Below are 23,167 nucleotides of genomic sequence, written 5' to 3'. Positions count from 1 at the left end.
CCTTATGGTGATACAATCCCACAGGAATTCACCCCACATGGAGGTGGATGCCATCGCTGACGACGACAACTTTGGATCAGATGGATCCCTTTTGTTAATCTGCATTACCCGGATGCTGGAGCCCCGGGCAGGTACCCAACTAAGTGCACCAAAACTTCACGGGATAGCGCTATCTCCAACACTTTTGGATTGGCCCTGTCATTGGGGGAAAAGCACCCTATGTACTTTGGGGACACTCATTGGTGGTACTAGGTGGGGCCTATTATACTGTGTGGTACAGGGTACTGGTATAGTGTGTTCAGTAAAGGTTGTTATTTTATACCTGAGAGTGTGTGTTATTGGTATAGTTATTGGTTATTGGCCCCTATAAGGGGCTTATCCCACCACGTTGGGCTCCCTTGCAGGTGGAGGCGCTGCACCGAGATGAACCAGAATCACCCCAGGCTCCCAGTGGCGGAGGCTTAGACCTCCTGGTTGCCAGACAGGTAATAGCAGCATTGGTAGTTCCTTCCCAGGTACGGGGAAATAAGCGCTACACTCGCTGAAATCATGGCATGTAAAGTGACGTTACCTCAATCATAAATGGCCGTTTCTTGTGCCGAGGTCAACATCAGACTCACAAAAACAATAACATGCAAAAATATTGTCCGTACTAGAACTATTAGCATGGTTTTAACATCATGTAACTTCAGGAAAACGCAGTAACAAGATTTACATTGTTGTGCTCCTGAGGGGATCTAGGACCTTTGGCCGGTGGCCATGACCAAAGCGCTGCCGGTGGCCTGACGCTGTGCAGGTGACCAAAGAACAATTCGTCCCACCTTGGCTGCCTGGACACGCCTAGTGCCATGACCGCCCGTCGCTCCTAGTCTCGTGGCCACCGGGACTAGGAGCGTGGGGCAGTCACGGGACTAGGAGCGCTCGGTGGCCAACGTGTGGCGAATAGTACAGCGACATCCTGGCGGTTGTGAGTTGTAGTGGTGACGAACACCCCGGCGGCGGAGCTTTGGTTGCGGACAATCGTCCGTAGCAAAAGCTCCCTTCTTTCTCTGTTTCACCATGTCACCACACTGTACAAAATACAGTCTTTACCCCCTCTATTCAACATGGGGAGAAGCAGGTAGCACACAGTTGCTAATTTGTTAGTCACCATTCCCATGTTATCTATGCATTCATGGTTTCTCATTATTTTGAATAGGGGATATGGGACTCAGGTTCCAACAGCCTTATCACTTAATCTGTAGTGCGAAGGTGGGACTCAGTTGGTCTCCTGTCTCTATGTCCCTTCGTGGTGGATGGGACAGACTTTATGGACTCTAGGTTTCTACTGTTTCTTTATTTTTATGCTATCCTGTGGTGGGAGACACAGGTTGTTATTCATAAAACCAATGAAGCCAATAGGAGTTTCTGTGCTATAGTGCCCCGTTCTGCACCATCGCCATACATGAATAAATCCTACAGACTCCCACATGAGCAAAGACATACTGTCACCCTGCAGCAAGTCAATATATTATACAAACCTCCTGGATTTGTGTCTCTTCGTCATGGCACACTGGAGAAAGAGAGTCAACCGAAGTCCTTTGTGCCCTGTATCGCTATGTACTACTGTACATGTTTGCTCACCTTGCGCTAGGCGGTTTTTATGCAGTATTCCTGTAACAGCTCCACATGACACAAGCAGTGAGGGGGGAGATAGCAGGTCCGATGAGGTGGAGGACACTGAAAAAATTGCATGTTGGATGATCAGATGAAAGGGAATTCAATGCTTTGCAGATTGCCAGGAAAGCTTGTATATCTGCATCGGCAAATGTGGAGTTCTGCGCTTACTTGGCCCACTGATTAGGAGATAGATTAGGCACTCTATGGCCCTTAATGCCCCACAGACCTGGATGGAGATTAAGACGTTAGTGTCCAACTACAGACTTTGAGAAAGGCTTTGAGGAGTTACTGGCGTGATACAACAGAAGAGTTTGTGGTATTACTGGCAACACAGACAGAAAGAGGGGTAAGGCTCGTACAGAGGATAATGAGATCCTGGACCACAAATAAGGGAGAAGGGACTGACCTGGTGGTAGGATCCCAATGTAAGACGTCTGCTTTCTGACCTGTCGAAGCAGATAGAGACAAAGGGACAGATGTAATTATTCAGAGATGTTGTGATCTGTATGCTTTCGATACAACAAGCTAGGAAGCCTTAAAGGTGAGAAGCACTTCATTATTACATGCCATACCATTGAGGTTCCAGTCTCTGTGTTCCTGAGCTGTTCAACTCAGGAGGAGCAAGGCAACCACCCAGCTTCACAAGTAACACACTGTCCTTCAACCTGCCCTCACCACCCAGTAGTATCTGTATATTCAGTTATATCTATAGCCATTCCATCATTGTGTTTTATAAAGTTTATTCATATACTGTTACTGAAGAATCTGTTTACTTATCTTGTGCTCCCCCGTGTTTCTTTTGTTCACGTAAACTTAAGGATCCTGGATAGATCCTAGTGGGGTTGAGCTGCAGGAGTCTACTTTACACCAAGTGCTCCCGCTATCTTGGGCCCACTTGGGAGATTTACACGGTAATATTCATTACTAGATTACTATTTACTGTATTTTGATTTGTTGTTACACACATGGAGTTAGCGCCTGAGTTTCTCTTCACCTATTGCTATTAGAGAGGGTTGGGGTTCCTTACAATGTACTGTATCTTATCTCAGACGCGCTATTAGAGAGGGTTGGGGTCCCTTACAATGCATCTGATCTCAGTCGCGCTATTAGAGAGGGTTGGGGTTCCTTACAATGCATCTGATCTCAGTCGCGCTATTAGAGAGGGTTGGGATTCCTTACAATGTATCTGATCTCAGACGCGCTATTAGAGAGGGTTGGGGTTCCTTACAATGCATCTGATCTCAGACGCGCTATTAGAGAGGGTTGGGGTTCCTTACAATGTATCTGATCTCAGACGCGCTATTAGAGAGGGTTGGGGTTCCTTACAATGCATCTGATCTCAGACACGCTATTAGAGAGGGTTGGGGTTCCTTACAATGTATCTGATCTCAGACGCGCTATTAGAGGGGGTTGGGGTTCCTTACAATGTATCTGATCTCAGACGCGCTATTAGAGAGGGTTGGGGTTCCTTACAATGTATCTGATCTCAGACGCGCTATTAGAGAGGGTTGGTGTTCCTTACAATGCATCTGATCTCAGTCGCGCTATTAGAGAGGGTTGGGATTCCTTACAATGTATCTGATCTCAGACGCGCTATTAGAGAGGGTCGGGGGTTCCTCAGAAGCTATAGGGATCCTTAACCCAGTGGTGCGTAAACTTTTGGATCTGCGCTCCCCAGCCTGCTTCCCCTCACTCTTGTGCCCCTCTTACCTTGTTTGGCGGCATCAAATGATGCCGCGGGGTCACGTGACGTGACCCCGTTGCCATGGAGACGGACATGTGACGTCACTCTGCATGACACCGCGGTGTCATTTGATGCCGCGTTGCCATGGCGACGCATCACAGCAACTCTTCTGAATCCCGGTAAGTGAGTTGCAGAGGCCTCACGCGATCCCCCGGCATTTCATTTAAATGCCTCAGAGAAGAGCGTGGGGCCTCTGCAACCGCTCGGGCCCCCCAAAAATATCCCGCACCCCCCTTCTTTGCGCACCGCTGCCTTAACCAACAAAGGTTGGAAACGATTGCTCTATACTATCACTCTCAGAGGCAATATTATTCACCTGGCAGTGAAACCGCGCCTCTGGCTTAGAGGGGGTTAAAAACATTTTCTCACCCTCAAGTCTCATCAAGTTTTCATTCAGCCTCGGGCTTGGCCGGGAAACACCGTGAGGTGTGACTGATATTGCCAATTTGGCAGTGTTCACTGCACGTCCCTCCCATGCTGCATAAAGCAGCAGCGTGGGCAGAGGGAGGGTGGCAGGGAGATAAGAAATATATTATATACACACATATTTATTTATATATATATTTTATATACAAAGCCAAAACTATTTTAGAGGCAACATTTAAACCCAAAGCACTAGGGCTAGGAATGAATTATCCGCACATTATATAAGCAGAAAACGTGGCACATCGCTATTCTCTGATACTCACTGGGTTTGAAGACGGGCGGCGGGCAGAATTCCCCAAATGTGGCTGACAAAGAGAGAAGTAATGACTTATACTGAGCAAGCACAATGGTAACTCCCGTGTTTTCCCACAGCCAGCAGAGCAACTTCCCCAGCCGGTTTCCCCCTGCACATGGTCTTTACTCTGTTTCCTTGGGGGACACTTAGCTCATTGTCTCATATATTATCTGCCCAGTTCTACAGGAACAATCAGAAATATCTAAGCTTAGCGAGCTCATAACCCCCAAGGCAGAGGTGCTCAACTCCACTGCCCCCAGCAGGGCAGGCTTTCAGGATATCCCAGCTTCAGCACAGGTGGCTCAATCGGAGGCTCAGTGGAAGACTGAGGGCAGGGACTGATTGAGCCACCTGTGCTGAAGCTGGGACTGATTGAGCCACTGGTGCTGAAGCTTGGATACCCGGAAAACCTGACCTGTTGGGGGAGAGGGGGTTTGCAGACTGGAGTTGCGCCCCCTGCCCTAAGGCACCGCACACGTCAGGCTGCTCCTATCCTTTCCTGCTGCTCCTATCATTGTCTTGTTTCAGCTTTTCTCTGTGCGATGGTCAATAAGAAATTGGTAATGTAGGGACCGCCTCACAGGGGCTACCTGGACATGTTAGAAGGTTCAGGGCCACATTTACTAAGCAGTGCTACTCCATAAAAGAAACCACCTTACGGCCCCATTCAAGTGACTATATCATACAGGTCCATAAAGGTGTTACTCCGGGGGGTGGGGGCGGAGCTTAAACAGGCTGTAAGGGTCCTATCTACTAAGCTGTGTAATGTATGTATCATTGTATTTATATAGCACCAACAGTGTACACAGCACTTTACAACATGGCAATACAAGGTAAATAAAGTAAAACACAGTGAGATAAGTGACACAGGTAAATGACAACGTACGGCAAAGGGAGGTCCTACCCTGAAGAGCTTATGATCTAGGTGACCCATGACCGTCAGATGATAAAACAGATGGAGTAGCACTGCTTAGTAAATGTTAATGTTTTTGCCCCAACGTAATTAAATGACCGTTGTCTATTATGAAGACACATTAATAATAAATCCAAATGTATTTTCGGAACGAGTAAGCCATATTGGGGGTGCACTGGGATTTTGGGGGTTCCACACGTGGAGCTGACCCTTCTTTTTGAGCTGGGCTTTGCCACATTAAAGTCCAGTCTGACTACCAAATGGCTCCGCCCCATTTCTACCAGGCTCTCTGTTAGGCCCGTAATATAGTGGGCGCGCTTGCTCCGCCGTGTGCGTGCGGCACTTATAATTGGCTGTGATTAGCCAGCCGTCCTATACTAGGGCCGCGTGCGCGCACGGCAGTGAGCGTGGAGTCGGCCGATTGGGGGGGAAGACTCAGAAAAGTATGTTTTCGCGCCGCTCAGAGTGAGGCTGCAATATGTATATGTGTGTATGTCTCTGTATATGTGTGTGTGTGTGTGTGTATATGTGTGTGTGTGTATATATGTGTGTGTGTGTGTGTGTGTATGTCTCTGTATATGTGTGTGTGTGTGTATGTGTGTGTGTGTGTGTGTGTGTGTGTGTGTATATGTGTGTGTGTGTCTCTGTATATGTGTGTGTGTGTGTGTGTGTATATGTGTGTGTATATGTGTGTATATGTGTGTGTGTATATGTGTGTGTGTGTATGTCTCTGTATATGTGTGTGTATATATGTGTGTGTGTATATGTGTGTGTGTGTGTGTGTGTATATGTGTATATATATGTGTAGATTTAATAGGGAAAGGATGGGGGAGGGGGAGGAGAAGGTTAGGCTCCTGCTACAGTCTGTATACATTGTGAGAGGTGCCTGGGGCTAATGAATAGACAAGACCACTGGTCTGAGAGGAGACAAGAACAGAAAGGGCCCTGTTATCTAGCACTCAACCCATGGGTAGTGAATGATTTAACATGTAACCTTTATTCATATATAATAAAATAATGTGACTCAAACTAACAAAACACTAACAGACACTTACATTAATAATGGGTACAGAATGTTTACCGGAGCCTCCAGAAAGTGTTGAATAATCCTGTAATGAGGATCAGAGGACTCTATTCAAATCAGATACCAAAAGATAAGGGTATCTGATATTTGACCTCTATGTACGCTTGAGAATGGGGTACTGGTGTACCAGGCTAAATCTAATGATAAGTGCCTACACCAGAAGCATAATCACACACATAATCACTCGGGTGTGTGAGTCTCTGCTAAGCAGGTATACTCCTTGTCTCTCAGGTGTGTGACTGCTAATCAGGTGTACTCCGTGTCTCTCGGGTGTGTGACTCTCTGCTAAGCAGGTGTACTCAGTGTCTCTCGGGTGTGTGACTGCTAAGCAGGTGTACTCCGTGTCTCTCGGGTGTGTGACTGCTAATCAGGTGTACTCCGTGTCTCTCGGGTGTGTGAGTCTCTGTTAAACAGGTGTACTCCGTGTCTCTCTGGTATGTGACTCTGCTAAGCAGGTGTACTCCGTGTCTCTCGGGTGTGCGACTGCTAACCAGGTGTACTCCGTGTCACTCTGGTGTGTGACTCTGCTAAGCCGGTGTACTCCGTGTCTCTCGGGTGTGTGACTGCTAAGCAGGTGTACTCCGTGTCTCTCGGGTGTGCGACTGCTAACCAGGTGTACTCCGTGTCACTCTGGTGTGTGACTCTGCTAAGCAGGTGTACTCCGTGTCTCTCGGGTGTGTGACTGCTAAGCAGGTGTACTCCATGTCTCTCGGGTGTGCGAGTCTCTGCTAAGCAGGTGTACTCCGTGTCTCTCGGGTGTGTGACTGCTAAGCAGGTGTACTCCGTGTCTCTCGGGTGTGTGGCACTCTGCTAAGCAGGTGTACTCCGTGTCTCTCGGGTGTGTGACTGCTAAGCAGGTGTACTCCGTGTCTCTCGGGTGTGCGAGTCTCTGCTAAGCAGGTGTACTCCGTGTCTCTCGGGTGTGTGACTGCTAAGCAGGTGTACTCCGTGTCTCTCGGGTGTGTGGCACTCTGCTAAGCAGGTGTACTCCGTGTCTCTCGGGTGTGTGACTGCTAAGCAGGTGTACTCCGTGTCTCTTGGGTGTGTGACTGCTAAGCAGGTGTACTCCATGTCTCTCGGGTGTGCGAGTCTCTGTTAAGCAGGTGTACTCCGTGTCTCTCGGATGTGTGACTGCTAAGCAGGTGTACTCTGTGTCTCTCGGGTGTGCGAGTCTCTGCTAAGCAGGTGTACTCCGTGTCTCTCGGGTGTGTGACTGCTAAGCAGGTGTACTCCGTGTCTCTCGGGTGTGTGACTGCTAAGCAGGTGTACTCCGTGTCTCTCGGGTGTGTGACTGCTAAGCAGGTGTACTCCATGTCTCTCGGGTGTGCGAGTCTCTGCTAAGCAGGTGTACTCCGTGTCTCTCGGGTGTGTGACTGCTAAGCAGGTGTACTCCGTGTCTCTCGGGTGTGTGACTGCTAAGCAGGTGTACTCCATGTCTCTCGGGTGTGTGGCACTCTGCTAAGCAGGTGTACTCCGTGTCTCTCGGGTGTGTGATTGCTAAGCAGGTGTACTCCATGTCTCTCGGGTGTGCGAGTCTCTGTTAAGCAGGTGTACTCCGTGTCTCTCGGGTGTGCGAGTCTCTGCTAAGCAGGTGTACTCCGTGTCTCTCGGGTGTGTGACTGCTAAGCAGGTGTACTCCGTGTCTCTCGGGTGTGTGACTCTCTGCTAAGCAGGTGTACTCCGTGTCTCTCGGGTGTGTGGTTCTCTGTTAAGCAGGTGTACTCCGTGTCTCTCGGGTGTGTGAGTCTCTGCTAAGCAGGTGTACTCCGTGTCTCTCGGGTGTGTGACTGCTAAGCAGGTGTACTCCGTGTCTCTCGGGTGTGTGGCACTCTGCTATGCAGGTGTACTCCATGTCTCTCGGGTGTGTGAGTCTCTGCTAAGCAGGTGTACTCCGTGTCACTCGGGTGTGTGACTGCTAAGCAGGTGTACTCCATGTCTCTCCGGTGTGTGGCACTCTGCTAAGCAGGTGTACTCCGTGTCTCTCGGGTGTGTGACTGCTAAGCAGGTGTACTCCATGTCTCTCGGGTGTGCGAGTCTCTGTTAAGCAGGTGTACTCCGTGTCTCTCGGGTGTGCGAGTCTCTGCTAAGCAGGTGTACTCCGTGTCTCTCGGGTGTGTGACTGCTAAGCAGGTGTACTCCGTGTCTCTCGGGTGTGTGACTCTCTGCTAACAGGTGTACTCCGTGTCTCTCGGGTGTGTGGTTCTCTGTTAAGCAGGTGTACTCCGTGTCTCTCGGGTGTGTGAGTCTCTGCTAAGCAGGTGTACTCCGTGTCTCTCGGGTGTGTGACTGCTAAGCAGGTGTACTCCGTGTCTCTCGGGTGTGTGACTGCTAAGCAGGTGTACTCCGTGTCTCTCGGGTGTGTGAGTCTCTGCTAAGCAGGTGTACTCCGTGACTCTCGGGTGTGTGACTCTGTTAAGCAGGTGTACTCCGTGACTCTCGGGTGTGTGACTGCGAAGCAGGTGTACTCCGTGTCTCTCGGGTGTGTGGCACTCTGCATAAGCAGGTGTACTCAGTGTCTCTCGGGTGTGTGAGTCTGTTAAGCAGGTGTACTCCGTGACTCTCGGGTGTGTGATTGTTAAGCAGGTGTACTCCGTGACTCTCACGTGTGTGACTGCTAAGCAGGTGTACTCCGTGTCTCTCTGGTGTGTGACTCTGTTAAGCAGGTGTACTCCGTGACTCTCGGGTGTATGACTCTGTTAAGCAGGTGTACTCTGTGTCACTCTGGTGTGTGCTAAGCAGGTGTACTCCGTGTCACTCTGGTGTGTGACTCTGTTAAGCAGGTGTACTCCGTGACTCTCGGGTGTGTGACTGCTAAGCAGGTGTACTCCGTGTCACTCTGGTGTGTGACTCTGTTAAGCAGGTGTACTCCGTGACTCTCGGGTGTGTGACTCTGTTAAGCAGGTGTACTCTGTGTCACTCTGGTGTGTGCTAAGCAGGTGTACTCCGTGTCACTCTGGTGTGTGACTCTGTTAAGCAGGTGTACTCCGTGACTCTCGGGTGTGTGACTGCTAAGCAGGTGTACTCCGTGTCACTCTGGTGTGTGACTCTGTTAAGCAGGTGTACTCCGTGACTCTCGGGTGTGTGACTCTGTTAAGCAGGTGTACTCTGTGTCACTCTGGTGTGTGACTCTGTTAAGCAGGTGCACTCTGTGTCTCTCGGGTGTGTGACTCTCTGTTTAGCAGGTGCACTCTGTGTCTCTCGGGTGTGTGACTCTCTGTTTAGCAGGTGCACTCTGTGTCTCTCGGGTGTGTGGCTCTCTGTTTAGCAGGTGCACTCCGTGTCTCTCGGGTGTGTGGCTCTCTGTTTAGCAGGTGCAGTCCGTGTCTCTCGGGTGTGTGGCTCTGTGTGTACACGTTTGTACAGGCAGCTTACCTCGAGTAACTGCTGCAGAGGGAAACTCTCACATGTGATGCTCTTTTTCCAGTTTTTGCATTTCTTGCGGCCCCCGTATTCCTGGAATCCATTAGGAGTAAACCAGTCTCCGTCGGAGAGGATACACATTCCCCGTGACCCTGCAAAGGAAAGTGAGGGACATCATCAGATCTTTGGTCCCTAATCAATATGCGGCGAAGTCGATTCCTGCGCAGGGGAAGATTATAGTCCCATTAAGAGCTCAAGTCTTCTACAGAACCAGGACGTGGCTCCAAAGTATATTCATAGGAGTCTTTGAATAAAGATTTCAGTTTGGAAACGATAGTACAGTAAATAAAAATACCACATGCCATGATCGAGTTGCCATGACAATGTAATGTCACATGATGTCGCGTTGCCATGACAATGTAATGTCACATGATGTCGCGTTGCCATGACAATGTAATGTCACATGACTTCACAATGTCTGAGGAGGAGAAAGGGCCAGGCCAGGGAAGAGACCCTGGGAATGCCCCGCAAAAGTATTAGATGTGTCACGGGTACGCGATGATGTGTCACGGGTACGCGCTGATGTGTCATGGATACGCACTGATGTGTCACGGGTACTCGCTGATGTGTCATGGGTACACGCTGATGTGCCACGGGTACGAGCTGATGTGTCACGGGTGCGCGCTGATGTGTCACGGGTACGCGCTGATGTGTCACGGGTACGCGCTGATGTGTCATGGGTACGCGCTGATGTGTCACGGGTACGTGCTGATGTGTCACGGATACGCGCTGATGTGTCACGGATACGCGCTGATGTGTCACGGGTACGCGCTGATGTGTCACAGATACGCGCTGATGTGTCATGGATACGCGCTGATGTTTCACATGTAATTGTCCTACTGTACATTCTACTATATAAAATTCCCCTTAACCCAGACCTCGTGAAATGGAAAACATCACATGGGGAAAAGTATGTTAACATCTGAAGGAAAGGAATGAAAACTCTGGAATGATGGGAATTGTTGTCTAGCCTGGAGAAAAGATACTTGTTACTTGATGATCTAGTGGTGGGCATAAAAAACAAAGTTCCTATCTTTGCTGATCAGAGACAATAACATTACGGGCAGTGCCACAGATTAAACTGATTGCTGGGGGAAAGCGTGGGGCCTCTGAAACTCTTATACCTGCTCCATCTCCATCTCTTCCTGCAGGGTCCCTAATCATGGTGCCGCGACATCAAATGGCATTGCGTTGCCATGGCAACATGACGCCCCACCGTCATGGCAACGTGACACCATTTGCCGTTGCTGCGCCACGATGAGGGACGAGTTGACGAAGGAGAAGGTAAGATGCCCCACACCACTTGTCTGCACCGAGCAACCAAGATGCAGACCCATCAGGAACACACCTGTGAAGTGGTAACACCGCGTTGAGGTCAATGACATGCAAATGAGGATAATAGGTGCCCACTTTTTTTCTCCCTAGCCTGCTTACACATGAATGCTTCCATAGAGTTTTCGGCTTCTGTACTACACAGCTTGCCTGCGATAGAATCAGAAAACCAATTCAAATGCATTCATTTCATCCTTTTAGACCGGACATTGTAAGCTTGGTTACTGACTGAATGTAAAGAAAGTAGTTGCAAACCAGACACAATGTGGGGAGTTGTATTAATGTAAAGAAAGTGAGGATAGAAGTTTGCTTTGACACCTTGCTCCATTTTCTGCTTCCGTCAAATGCAATAAAAACGTTGTATGGTGCTCAGAAAAAAACAGCAATCACTACAAAAATATGAATAATTGTAAAGTGGAATTAATCCAATGTTGATTGTAAATGTAGATTGTCCAAAAGATGCATACTTGCACTAAGATCCCACAATGCACAGTAGTAAGGATGTATTAATAGTGAGCATCTATAACACTGGATCAATCTTGATAAACATAGTCCAGAACTAATGATGGTAAACCTGGAAAGACTCACATGGGAAGGTGTCCACAATCAGCAGCAAGTCCTCTGATGTCCAGGATTCCACGGGTTAACTGTGCCTCCGCCTGTTGAAGTACAATGGTAGCAAGGAAGAGAAAACGGAGCACTAAATCCACCCTGGTAGAGCTAGAAAAAGTACAAGGATGCGTTCCCAAATAAAAGCTTATTTAATGGATCAAGAACAGATACACACCAACGCGTTTCGGACTATAACCAGTCCTTTATCAAGGTGAATAAAATACTTACCCCCTTGGAGTGTTATTTATGTGAACTGTGAACTATTCCACACCAATCGCCGACACTTCCGCATGTGTCACGTGATCGGGACATCAAGCGTCATCGCGTGCTGACGCGTCACACCACGTAGGCGGAACCGGACTGAAAATACAGGGGAATCAGTAAGGGAACGAGTGGAACACAAGCCATGTCCACGAGCACCAATGGCTGGCTCCCATGCACTAACCAATCAGGAAATCGCAATACGTCAATGGCTGTGACGTCATCACGTCACGTTAGCCGATGATGACTGGGAATTAAAAAAACTTTATTATGTTAACACACTCCCTGGGGGCAATATGAGGGCACAAGATACATTCAATGATTAAAAAATAGAAATAGGTTGGACATCTTAAACAAAAGGGAACTATATTGGATTTTTACTTTGCAGACACGTATCCCATACGGTTTAAATTCCGATTGGGATATAGGTTCTCTTTTGTTTGACCCATAGAACTTTTTTAAATGCCCAAACACATAGGCCCCTCCATGTGTTGTTGCTTATGTATTTTTGTATAAAACTGTTGTTGAGAATTACAGAGTATATTATCAAAGTTGTGCATCTAATTAGTATTCTATATTATACCATTATTTGTTAGTGACATCATAGTGAGATTGCACAATTTTTATCATTGTTATAATTATTCTGAACAGCACTTTACAGAGTGTCTTGGTATAGAGCGATGACTATCAATGTGCATTTTTCTTTAACAGCACGTTATATTGTTTATATAATACACTATACAATGTGTGATGTATTTAATCTATATATGTCTTTAATTTAATCATTATGAGACATGATCCGAATTGCACAGAGTTTATTAATAATATCATGTATTACATTGCGCTCATTCAGTCTCAGGTTTGATCCCTTAGGGGCTTTGGGGTTTGTTAAACTCAGTTTAAATGGTTAATATCTATGATTATTTAACATTGTGAATTTCATCTCGATCAAAAAACCCCTAGCATTACCTTCGTTTCTATGATATCTATACTCAATATCTAAGGTTACTATTCATATCTTGTTTTTAAATACTCATTGTTTTCTTAATGTGTATCCGTTCACGATTTAGTGTGTTGTTTTTAATCATTGAATGTATCTTGTGCCCTGATATTGCCCCCGGGAGTGTGTTAACATAATAAAGTTTTTTTAATTCCCAGTCATCATCGGCTAACGTGACGTGATGACGTCACAGCCATTGACGTATTGCGATTTCCTGATTGGTTAGTGCATGGGAGCCAGCCATTGGTGCTTGTGGACATGGCTTGTGTTCCACTCGTTCCCTTACTGATTCCCCTGTATTTTCAGTCCGGTTCTGCATACGTGGTGTGACGCGTCAGCACGCGATGACGCTTGATGTCCCGATCACGTGACACATGCGGAAGTGTCAGCGATTGGTGTGGAATAGTTCACAGTTCACATAAATAACACTCCAAGGGGGTAAGTATTTTATTCACCTTGATAAAGGACTGGTTATAGTCCGAAACGCGTTGGTGTGTATCTGTTCTTGATCCATTAAATAAGCTTTTATTTGGGAACGCATCCTTGTACTTTTTCTGGCTCTACCAGGGTGGATTTAGTGCTCCGTTTTCTCTTCCTTGCTACCATTGTACTTCAACAGGCGGAGGCACAGTTAACCCGTGGAATCCTGGACATCAGAGGACTTGCTGCTGATTGTGGACACCTTCCCATGTGAGTCTTTCCAGGTTTACCATCATTAGTTCTGGACTATGTTTATCAAGATTGATCCAGTGTTATAGATGCTCACTATTAATACATCCTTACTACTGTGCATTGTGGGATCTTAGTGCAAGTATGCATCTTTTGGACAATCTACATTTACAATCAACATTGGATTAATTCCACTTTACAATTATTCATATTTTTGTAGTGATTGCTGTTTTTTTCTGAGCACCATACAAAGTTTTTATTGCTTCTGTGTTGTGGGGTAGCTCGAATCAGCATTACATCATTTACAATTAAGCAAGGTGCGTTTATCCCTTTAGCTACTGTAGTTTTTTTGTTGTATAAACAACGCTTATTATAGACTACATAATGGATCAGAACTCAATAGAAACAGACCTTGAGACTGATATAGACATTCCTGTTCAGTTTGCCTTCAACTGTTCGGACAATTCTCAGCGAGTCAAGAAAGCTCAACAGGTTTTTGACAATACCCTGGAGCTAGATTGCGATGATGTTTCGGACTTGAAAATTCATTTTTCAAAATTGGAAAAAAATTTATCCACCAACATACGATTATGGTGGGACATTATTTCGTTACAAAATTATGCAACAACACAGAGAATACCAAGGGGCTTACGTGTTAAGAAGTCTCCTACGTTTGGTTTTATTAACCAGGAGTTTGAGGCCAAATGGAAGGAAGCACTTAATGTATGTTCTTTTACCCTCATTGATCTTATCATCAAAGCCAAATCCAAAGAGAAATCTTTATTAGACGAGGAAATTATTTCCTTACAAAAAAAATCTAAGTCAATACAAAGAAATGGGTGGTTTTGATGATCTTGATCTGGCTCTATCCAATAATATAAAGAGTATGGAAAAAGAGATCATGTCCAAAAAACAAATGAAATTTGAGAGGGACAAACAAGACTACATTCGCAATCAGGTCTACGTTTGGCAACGACCCCCCCGTCCCCAGAAATTTAATTCCTCCACACCTCATAAATCCAATAAAGCCAGGGGACAACAACAACAAAAATCTATTTTGAAGAAAATCATATCTTTTACACATTCAGCTAGTGCAGAATCTGAGGGTTCTGATGCTGAGTATTTCCCCAGACGAGCACCGGCTAATGAAAGAGAGAATTCTAGTTTTGACCATACTACAGAGAGGCGAAGAAGTTATCAAGGAGGTGCATCCTCCAATCAGAATTCATATGGGGAACCGGAGTACGAGTCTAGAACCTTCTTCGGGTCAAAAAACAGGGTCAGTACAGACGTACAAGAAGGAGCCAAAAAAGGAAACATAAAAAATCCCCAGAAAAGGAAAAAGATCTTCTAATTGACCAAAAACTGGGGTTATCAATCTATCTGATGTTGTCCTAAGCCCGGCTGAATTATCAGTCCTGGACAAAGCTCTATCCTGGATCTCATCCTACCTCTCCCATCATACTTTTAGTGTCTCTTCTGCTAACACCTCCTCCTCCTCTATTGATCTCTCTGTGGGGGTACCCCAGGGCTCTGTCCTGGGACCTCTTCTCTTTTCTCTGTACACACTCTCTCTAGGTGACCTAATAACATCTTTTGCGTTTAATTATCACCTCTATGCTGACGACACACAAATATACTTTTCAACACCTGACCTTTCACCTGCTGTACAAACCAAAGTTTCTGAATGTCTCTCTGCTATATCATCCTGGATGGCCCTCCGCCGCCTTAAACTCAACATGGCTAAAACAGAGCTCCTCATACTTCCTCCAAAACCTGGCCCTACTACCTCCTTCCACATTACTGTTGGAACTACAATCATTCACCCAGTAGCCCAAGCACGCTGCCTAGGGGTCAAACTCGACTCCTCTCTCACATTCGCCCCTCACATTCAAAACATTTCTAAAACTTGTCGCTTTTTCCTCCGCAATATAACAAAGATACGCCCTTTCCTCTGTTGCTCGACTGCTAAAACTCTGACTCAGGCCCTCATTCTCTTCCGTCTTGATTACTGTAACCTCCTGCTGTCCGGCCTTCCTGCCTCTCACCTGTCTCCCCTACAATCTATCCTAAATGCTGCTGCCAGAATCACTCTACTCTTTCCTAGATCGGTCTCAGCATCTCCCCTCATGAAATCCCTCTCCTGGCTTCAGATCAAATCCCGCATCTCACACTCCATTCTTCTCCTCACTTTTAAAGCTTTACATTCTTCTTCCCCTCCTTACATCTCATCCCTAATTTCTCGTTATGCACCATCCAGACTCTTGCGTTATCTCAAGGATGTCTTCTTTCTACCCCCTTTGTATCTAAAGCCCTCTCCCGCCTTAAACCTTTTTCACTGACTGCCCCACACCTCTGGAATGCCCTTCCCCTCAGTACCCGACTAGCACCCTCTCTATCCACCTTTAAGACCCACCTTAAGAAACACTTGCTTAAAGAAGCATATGAATAGCACTGTGGATATTCTCAACACAATACATAAAGCTTGGCCCCCTGCAGACGCACTTACCAGAACTCCCTCCTACTGTCTCTGTACGTTCTACCTACCTACCAATTAGACTGTAAGCTCCTCGGGGCAGGGACTCCTCTTCCGAAATGTTACTTTTATGTCTAAAGCGCTTATTCCCATGATCTGTTATTTATATTATCTGTTATTTATTTGATTACCACTTTTGTATTACTACTGTGAAGCGCTATGTACATTAATGGCGCTATATAAATAAAGACATACAATACAATACAATACAAGTTTGCCCCATCCAGTGACTTTCAATTATTTGAAACTGTAATTGACCTTCACAAGTACGTACGCAAACTGACATTGAAAAGGTTTTATAACCAGGACAATATCAACCAAACAGTATCTGCTGACACTGATATTTCTTTCAATGTTTCCAATATTGCTGACTATGCTCACAATGTCAAACAGTTTAGCTTTATAGAGCATTGCTGTGCACAAGATATGATGGATTTAATGATTGATAATATTAATGATGCAGATGTTCCCTCCTCCTTTTTAGGTAGACGGCCGTCTGGGTTCAGAAAAAAAATCTGTTTTTTATCCGACGCACATAAAAGGCAATTGTTTGGCTACTTTTGAGCAACTTATAGAACAAGATTTATCTCTTCTGTCTAGAGGTTATTCGTTCTCTGTATCACCATTGCACCATAGAATTGACAATCTTACACTGTTAGAGAGGACGGCACTAAATACGTTAAAAGCTAATAATTCGCTGGTTATAAAGGGAGCCGACAAGGGAGGGCCATTGTTGTCCTTAACAAAGAAGATTACAAACTAGAGGCTCTTCGACAGTTAAATGACGAAACATCTTATGTGTTGTTAAGAGGAGACCCTACTGATATTTTTGTCAAAGAGTTAAGATCACTGTTGGACGATGGCTCAGTGTTGGGCGCCCTTGAATCCAGTGAATTAGAATTTTTGTTCCGTCCTTATCCTATCATACCTATCTTTCACCATCTCCCAAAGATCCATAAGACATTGGTCTCCCCTCCAGGGAGGCCAATTGTCTCTAGTATTGGATCTTTGGGAGATGGTGTTTAAAGCACTACCTTCACACATAAAAGATAGTGGAGATCTTCAGAATCAACTCAGCTTCATCAGATGGGAAAACAATTACATTTGGCTGACCCTTGATATAACATCATTGTACACAGTCATACTGCATGAACATGGGTTGGCGGCTGTCAGATTTTATTTACAACATTCTGATTTACCACCGGCACAAAGCACTTTTATTTTGAATGCAATACAATTTTTATTAACACACAATTATTTTATGTTTGACGGGGATTTTTATCTTCAAACACGTGGTACCGCCATGGGCACGAGTTTTGCCCCCTCCTATGCCAACCTTTTCCTGGGTTGGTGGGAGTCGGTCCACGTGTTTGGGGATAAAAATCCTTTTAGACACTTCATCACTTTTTACAAATGTTATATTGACGATCTTATTTTTATTTGGAATGGGGATGAGCACTCACTCTTATTATTCACTGAGCACCTTAACAATAATAATCTAAATTTAAAATTCACTGTCAATTATGATTTTCACCATATTCACTTTCTAGATTTATTATTATTCATTGACATGCACAAGAATATCACTACCACGGTTTATCGTAAATCTAATTCACGCAACACACTTTTACGTGCTGACAGCTGCCATCCCAAATCACTTATTAGGGGTATTCCCAAGGGTCAGCTAATACGGTTAAAAAGAATTTGCACAAATAATGATGATTTTCTCATTCAGTCCCTTGATCTGATGAGGCGGTTTGAAGCTAGGGGATATTCAATGAAAGATCTCAATAAAGCATTTGATGACATACAATTGATGAATAGAGTAGATCTTTTGGACAAAAATAAAAAAGAAAAAAATAGACATTTTCAATCACCATACTTTATTATTCAACATAATAATCAAGCAATGACTATCAAAAATATAGTTAAAAAACATTGGGCAGTGCTAGCAGCAGACTCGATATTACATCAAATTTATGAGGAGGGTCCTAGATTCGTATTTAGGAGGGCTAAAACCATTGCCAACCATGTTTCTGCGAGTATGTTTTCCACAGATAAAGTATCGGTGAAGAATCTACCTGTAGGCAATTACAGTTGTTCGAAATGTAAAATATGTAGGATTATGGAACAAACTTCTGAATTCAGCTCCTTTAGAACTAAAAAAAACTTTTCGACTTAAGTCCTTTATCAACTGCGACACCACCTACGTGGTGTATTTTCTCAAATGTGGTTGCGGGAAGCAGTACGTAGGACGTACAATAAGATGTTTAAAAGTCCGGATACTTGAACACCTGCGCCTGATTGCGAAAAAGGACATTAACCATCCAGTGTCCAATCATTTTACACACTGTAGTTTGGGCAATGTTAATAACTTATCTTGCCATGGTATAGAACATGTACCACACCCCATTAGAGGGGGAAATAGGTTGGACATTGTGGCAGGACGGCCTGTAGCCGAGGTCAGGGAACAGTCCACACGTGTAGTTTCAGGATAATGAAAAATGTTCAATGGCTTTATTTCTCCACAGTAACATAACATGCGGGTACACTGTCCCTTTAACAAAATAAATCCTGCCCCACGATGGGAGAAAAACTGACTAACACAGCAGACCTATCTAGCAGGCTGGCTGGCTAAACCATAACCAAACCTTCAGAGTCTTTTAAGCAGTCATGAAAACAAATGAAACAAATCTTACTTTGGCTGCAGTAAGTAGTGTGTTGTATCCTTCTGGCTAGCAGCACATCTATCCATGTGCTCTTGTCTGAGGGAGCCAGCTACTGCTGGTAACAAGATCCTTTTCTACCTTTCTGGCTCTCAGGTGTCAGCTTACTTCCTGACTACCCAAGTTCCACCTGAGTTAACCCTTTTGAGTGCTGGATGAAGCACTCAGACATATGTCTCCCAGGCGTAACTGATAGGAGTTGACTTCACTCTGTCACATACCTCCCCTGTTTGTGTGTGGCTAGTGTCCCACACGGCTGAAGCCCAACCCTCCACTCCTTCCCTTGACATAAAATCAGCATTTCCATGGTCCTTTCCAGGTCTATGCTGAATATCAAACGAGAAGGGTTGGAGGGCAATATACCACCTGGTCAACCTTGGATTTGTGTCCTTCATGGTGTTTAACCACTTCAAGGGCGCATGGTCAGTGACCAGGGTGAAGTGTACTCCGGCGACATAATGTCTCAAGGCCTCAATTGCCCATTTTACAGCGAGGCACTCCTTCTCAATAACGGAATACCTCACTTCCCTTGGGAACAGCTTCCGGCTGATGAACAGTATGAGGTGTTCAACACCATCAAATTGCTGAGACAGCACTGCTCCCAGTCCTACCTCTGAGGCATCCGTCTGGATGATGAAGGGCTCTTTAAAATCTGGGCTCCGAAGAGCGGGGCCCTCTGACAGGCACTTTTTTAGCATGCCAAATGCGTCTTGGCACTCCCAAGACCATTTAACTTGGGTTGGGGCACTCTTTTTTGTCAGATCTGTTAGGGGTGCAGAAATTTCCGAAAAATTGGGGATAAACCGCCGGTAATACCCTGCTAACCCCAAAAGGGAGTGGACCTGTGTCTTTGTCTGTGGGGTGGGGACTTCCTTTATGGCGGCTACCTTGCTAGCTAGTGGCCTTACTATCCCTCCCCCAATGGCATAGCCCAAGTACTTTGTAGTGGATTCACCCAGGGCACATTTTTTTGGATTTGCAGTGAGCCCTGCTTCTCTTAAGGACGTTAGGACTGCCCTTAACCTTTTTATATGAGACTGCCAGTGTCTGCTATAGATGACAATGTCATCCAAGTAGGCCGCGGCATATGCCCTATGGGGTCGTAGTACCTTATCCATTAACCTTTGGAACGTGGCTGGAGCCCCATGTAACCCAAATGGCATAGTGACGAATTGGTATAAACCGAGAGGGGTGGCGAAGGCAGTTTTGCATTTGGATTCTTCCGCTAGAGGTATTTGCCAATATCCTTTCGTGAGATCTAGGGTGGAGATATACTCTGCTTTACCAAGTGAATCAAGCAATTCATCCACCCTAGGCATTGGATATGCATCAAATCTGGATACAGCATTTACCTTTCGCAGATCTACGCAAAACCTCACCTTCCCATCTGGTTTAGGGACCAACACGATAGGGCTACACCATTCGCTGTGGGACTCCTCGATCACGCCCAATTCCAACATGTCTATTATCTCCCTCTCTACCAGGTCTTTTCGGCCCTCTGGCAATCTATAGGGACGGGACCGTACTTTTACGCCAGGTTCTGTCTCAATCCTATGGGACACTAAATCAGTCTGCCCTGGCAGCTCAGAAAAAACATCTGAGAACTGGTCACATACATCAAGTAGGTCTGACCTTTGTTCCGTTGTTAACTGCTCTCCCATGGGAACCTGATGGTCAGTGTACGTACTACCCTTTGGAAGCTTTGGACCCAAATCCGTCTCTACTTCCCGAGGGTGAATGAACAGCGATCTCATCGTATTCCAGGGTTTCAGGAGGTTCACGTGTTAGATTTGTTTACCCTTCCTGGACCCTGGCTGAGAGATCTCATAGTTCACCTCCCCGGTGCGGCGGAGAACTTGGAAAGGACCCTGCTACTTCACAAGGAGTTTACTCTCTGATGTCGGTAGTAGTAGCATCACTTGGTCCCCAGGTTGGAAGACCCTCAAGCGAGCATTTTGGTTGTACTGCCTCTCTTGACGTTCTTGAGCAGATTTGAGGTTTTCCTTCGCAAACCGACCTATCATGTCTAGGCGGTTTCTAAGGTCTATGACATACTGAAGGGTATTCTTGGAGGGGGAGGGCTCCTCCTCCCAGGATTCCTTCAGTAGGTCGAGAATACCCCGAGGTTGGCGTCCATATAGGAGCTCAAACGGGGAGCCTGTGGATGATTGGGGAACTTCTCGTACCGCAAACAACAGGAAAGGGAGAAGTTCATCCCAAGCTCGCTTTTCAGTGTCCACAAACTTCCTAAGCATAGACTTTAAAGTACGGTTAAACCTCTCTACCAATCCATCAGTCTGAGGATGGTAGACCGAGGTCCGGACGGATTTTACCTCCAATAACTTCAGGACATCCTGCATTAACTTTGCCATGAAATTTGTTCCCTGGTCAGTTAACATTACTTGGGGAAGTCCTACCCTAGAAAACAGTTCTAACAGCCTGTGAGCAACCTGTTTAGCAGTGGCTGATCTCAGAGGGAAGGCCTCAGGATATCTGGTGGCATAATCAACAACAACGAGTATAAATTTATGTCCCTTCGCAGAGGGTTCTAAAGGTCCGACCAGATCTACCCCAATTCTCTCGAATGGAACGGCTACCAAGGGCAGAGGAACCAAGGGAGCCGGCTTCTGTCCTTTTTGGCTAGTTAACTGGCATTCAGGACATGTCTCACATAGTTTCATGATGTCACCATGTATGCCTGGCCAGTAAAATCGGGACAAGATGCGGTCCGTGGTCTTATCTCTGCCCAAATGACCACCCCATGGGAGAGTATGGGCTAGGGTGAACACTGTTTTAATCAACCCTTTAGGGACTAGCATCTGTCGAATGACCTCCCCTGTTTGTGTAACCTTATTCACACGATATAGTATGTCATTCAACAGTTCAAAATGTGGATACACTTTTATACCTTGTTCATCTATTATCTTGTTGTTGACCTGTACCACCTTCTCATATTGTCTAGCCAGAGCTGGGTCCTCCCTCTGCCTCTGACGGAAGTCAGGAAGATCCAGGGCTGGCAACACTCCCGTATCTATCTGTTCCCCACCCTGGTCATCCCCGGCCATGACCTGCAGTCCTTTGGGCTGACTAATGTTACCAAAAGTCCCAGCCTTTCTTAACCAGTCCTCTTTTTCCGCACGTCTCTGTTTACGTGTCTTTGGGACATGGTGTCTACGGGGGAAAATCTCTGGGGAAAAAGGGAACAAGTCTCCAGGCTTCTCCGGTACCAGAGAAGTAGGCTCCGTAGGAGTAGGGGCCAACAATGTTTCGAGATAGGGCCAGTCTCGGCCAAGTAGAACAGGAGCAGATAGCCAGGGGGCAACTCCCACTAGTAGGCTAGCCTCTTTATCCTGGATACGTAGTAGAACGTTCGCCGTCGGGTATCTCTTTGTATCCCCATGGATACACTCGATATTCCAAGGAGAGTCATAAGAGTCATAAGGAATTAGGCCCTCTAGGATCAGGGTTTTCCAGAGCCCGAGTCCAGCATGGCGTTTACTTTTGTCCCCTCCAGAGATGCTGGGACTAACCACGGATTGTGGTCCCCTCGGAGACAAGCTGTGGCAGTGGTTCTGTAATATGAACAGTCCATCTCCTCATCTCCTGAGTCCGCAAACTCGGTCGTCCGCGGAAGCTCTCGATGGGGCTCGGTGTTTGGACCTCTCCGCTGTTGGATGGGGTCCTCCCTTCTGGTTGGTGGGGTTATCCTCTCCACCGGGTGGGTGACAGGAGTCCAGGTTCTCGGGGAATACTGTGGGTGGCGGCCTCCCTTGAGTGATCCAGTGGCCTCGGACCCAGGATGGGCGTCTCTGCGGGAGTTTGTACCAGGAACCCTCCGAGATGGGAAAGGGTCTTCCGATCGGGTTGACTGGATCTCCCGAGCTGGCGGGATGTAGACCCCTCGATTGTCTGCTCTCCTGCCTCTAGCATCACCGGAAGCAACTGGTGTTTGCACGGACCGTTCCCAGCTATCCTGTTAGGTGTCGTCACCAAGGAAGTTTTCCACCAAGCGGACCGCTGAATTCAGGGAAAATGCAGCATGTCTTTTTACCCAGGAGCGGGAGGAGGGGGGCAGTACCTGTATGAACTGCTCGAGCACAAACTGTTCAAGGATCTCTTCCTTGGTATGCTTCTCCGGTTGTATCCACCTGGTACATAAGTCTACTAAGCGGTGGGCTACGACCCGGGGTCTGTCTCTGTTTGCATATTTGACTGTCCGGAACCGCTGTCGGTAGGTCTCTGGAGTGAGGCCTAGGCGATCCAGAATAGCAGCCTTTAGTTTCTGATAGTCCATGGCCTCGTCTGCTGGAAGAGCCTGGTAGGCTGCCTGAGCTTCCCCTATGAGGAGTGGAGCCAGAGTCGTTACCCAGCGATCAACTGTCCAGCCGTGGGCCGTGGCTACCCTTTCAAAAGTGAGGAGAAATGCCTCTGGGTCTTCGTTTGGCTTCATTTTATGCAGCATCACCGGTGGGTTATTTGGAATAGCAGGT

General features: G+C 46.4%; 1 protein-coding gene across 6 annotated transcripts in view; it reads right to left on the bottom strand.

Annotated features, from left to right (window-relative positions):
• The window catches only part of LOC142465569 (uncharacterized), a 117,848-nt gene that overhangs the window by 22,636 nt on the left and 72,045 nt on the right, over window positions 1–23,167 (bottom strand). For 4 of the 6 annotated variants that reach the window (XR_012787926.1, XM_075569578.1, XM_075569582.1 and 1 more), the window contains 5 exons: window positions 9,494–9,633; window positions 6,093–6,146; window positions 4,093–4,134; window positions 2,066–2,105; window positions 1,624–1,719 (listed from right to left, as the gene is read on the bottom strand). Coding sequence is in view for 5 of the 6 variants with exons in the window: in XM_075569578.1 (XP_075425693.1) it covers window positions 1,624–1,719; window positions 2,066–2,105; window positions 4,093–4,134; window positions 6,093–6,146; window positions 9,494–9,633 (372 nt within the window). In the remaining variant the exon portion in view is untranslated. The remainder of the gene's footprint in view (window positions 1–1,623; window positions 1,720–2,065; window positions 2,106–4,092; window positions 4,135–6,092; window positions 6,147–9,493; window positions 9,634–23,167) is intronic. The other 2 variants (XM_075569581.1, XM_075569579.1) reach the window with 2 other exon arrangements.

Source organism: Ascaphus truei, chromosome 14 (genome assembly GCF_040206685.1).
Source record: "Ascaphus truei isolate aAscTru1 chromosome 14, aAscTru1.hap1, whole genome shotgun sequence".
NCBI classification, from domain to species: Eukaryota; Metazoa; Chordata; class Amphibia; order Anura; family Ascaphidae; genus Ascaphus; species Ascaphus truei.
The sequence above is the reverse complement of the archived record's forward strand: the minus strand, read 5'-3'. Positions and strand labels throughout refer to the sequence as shown.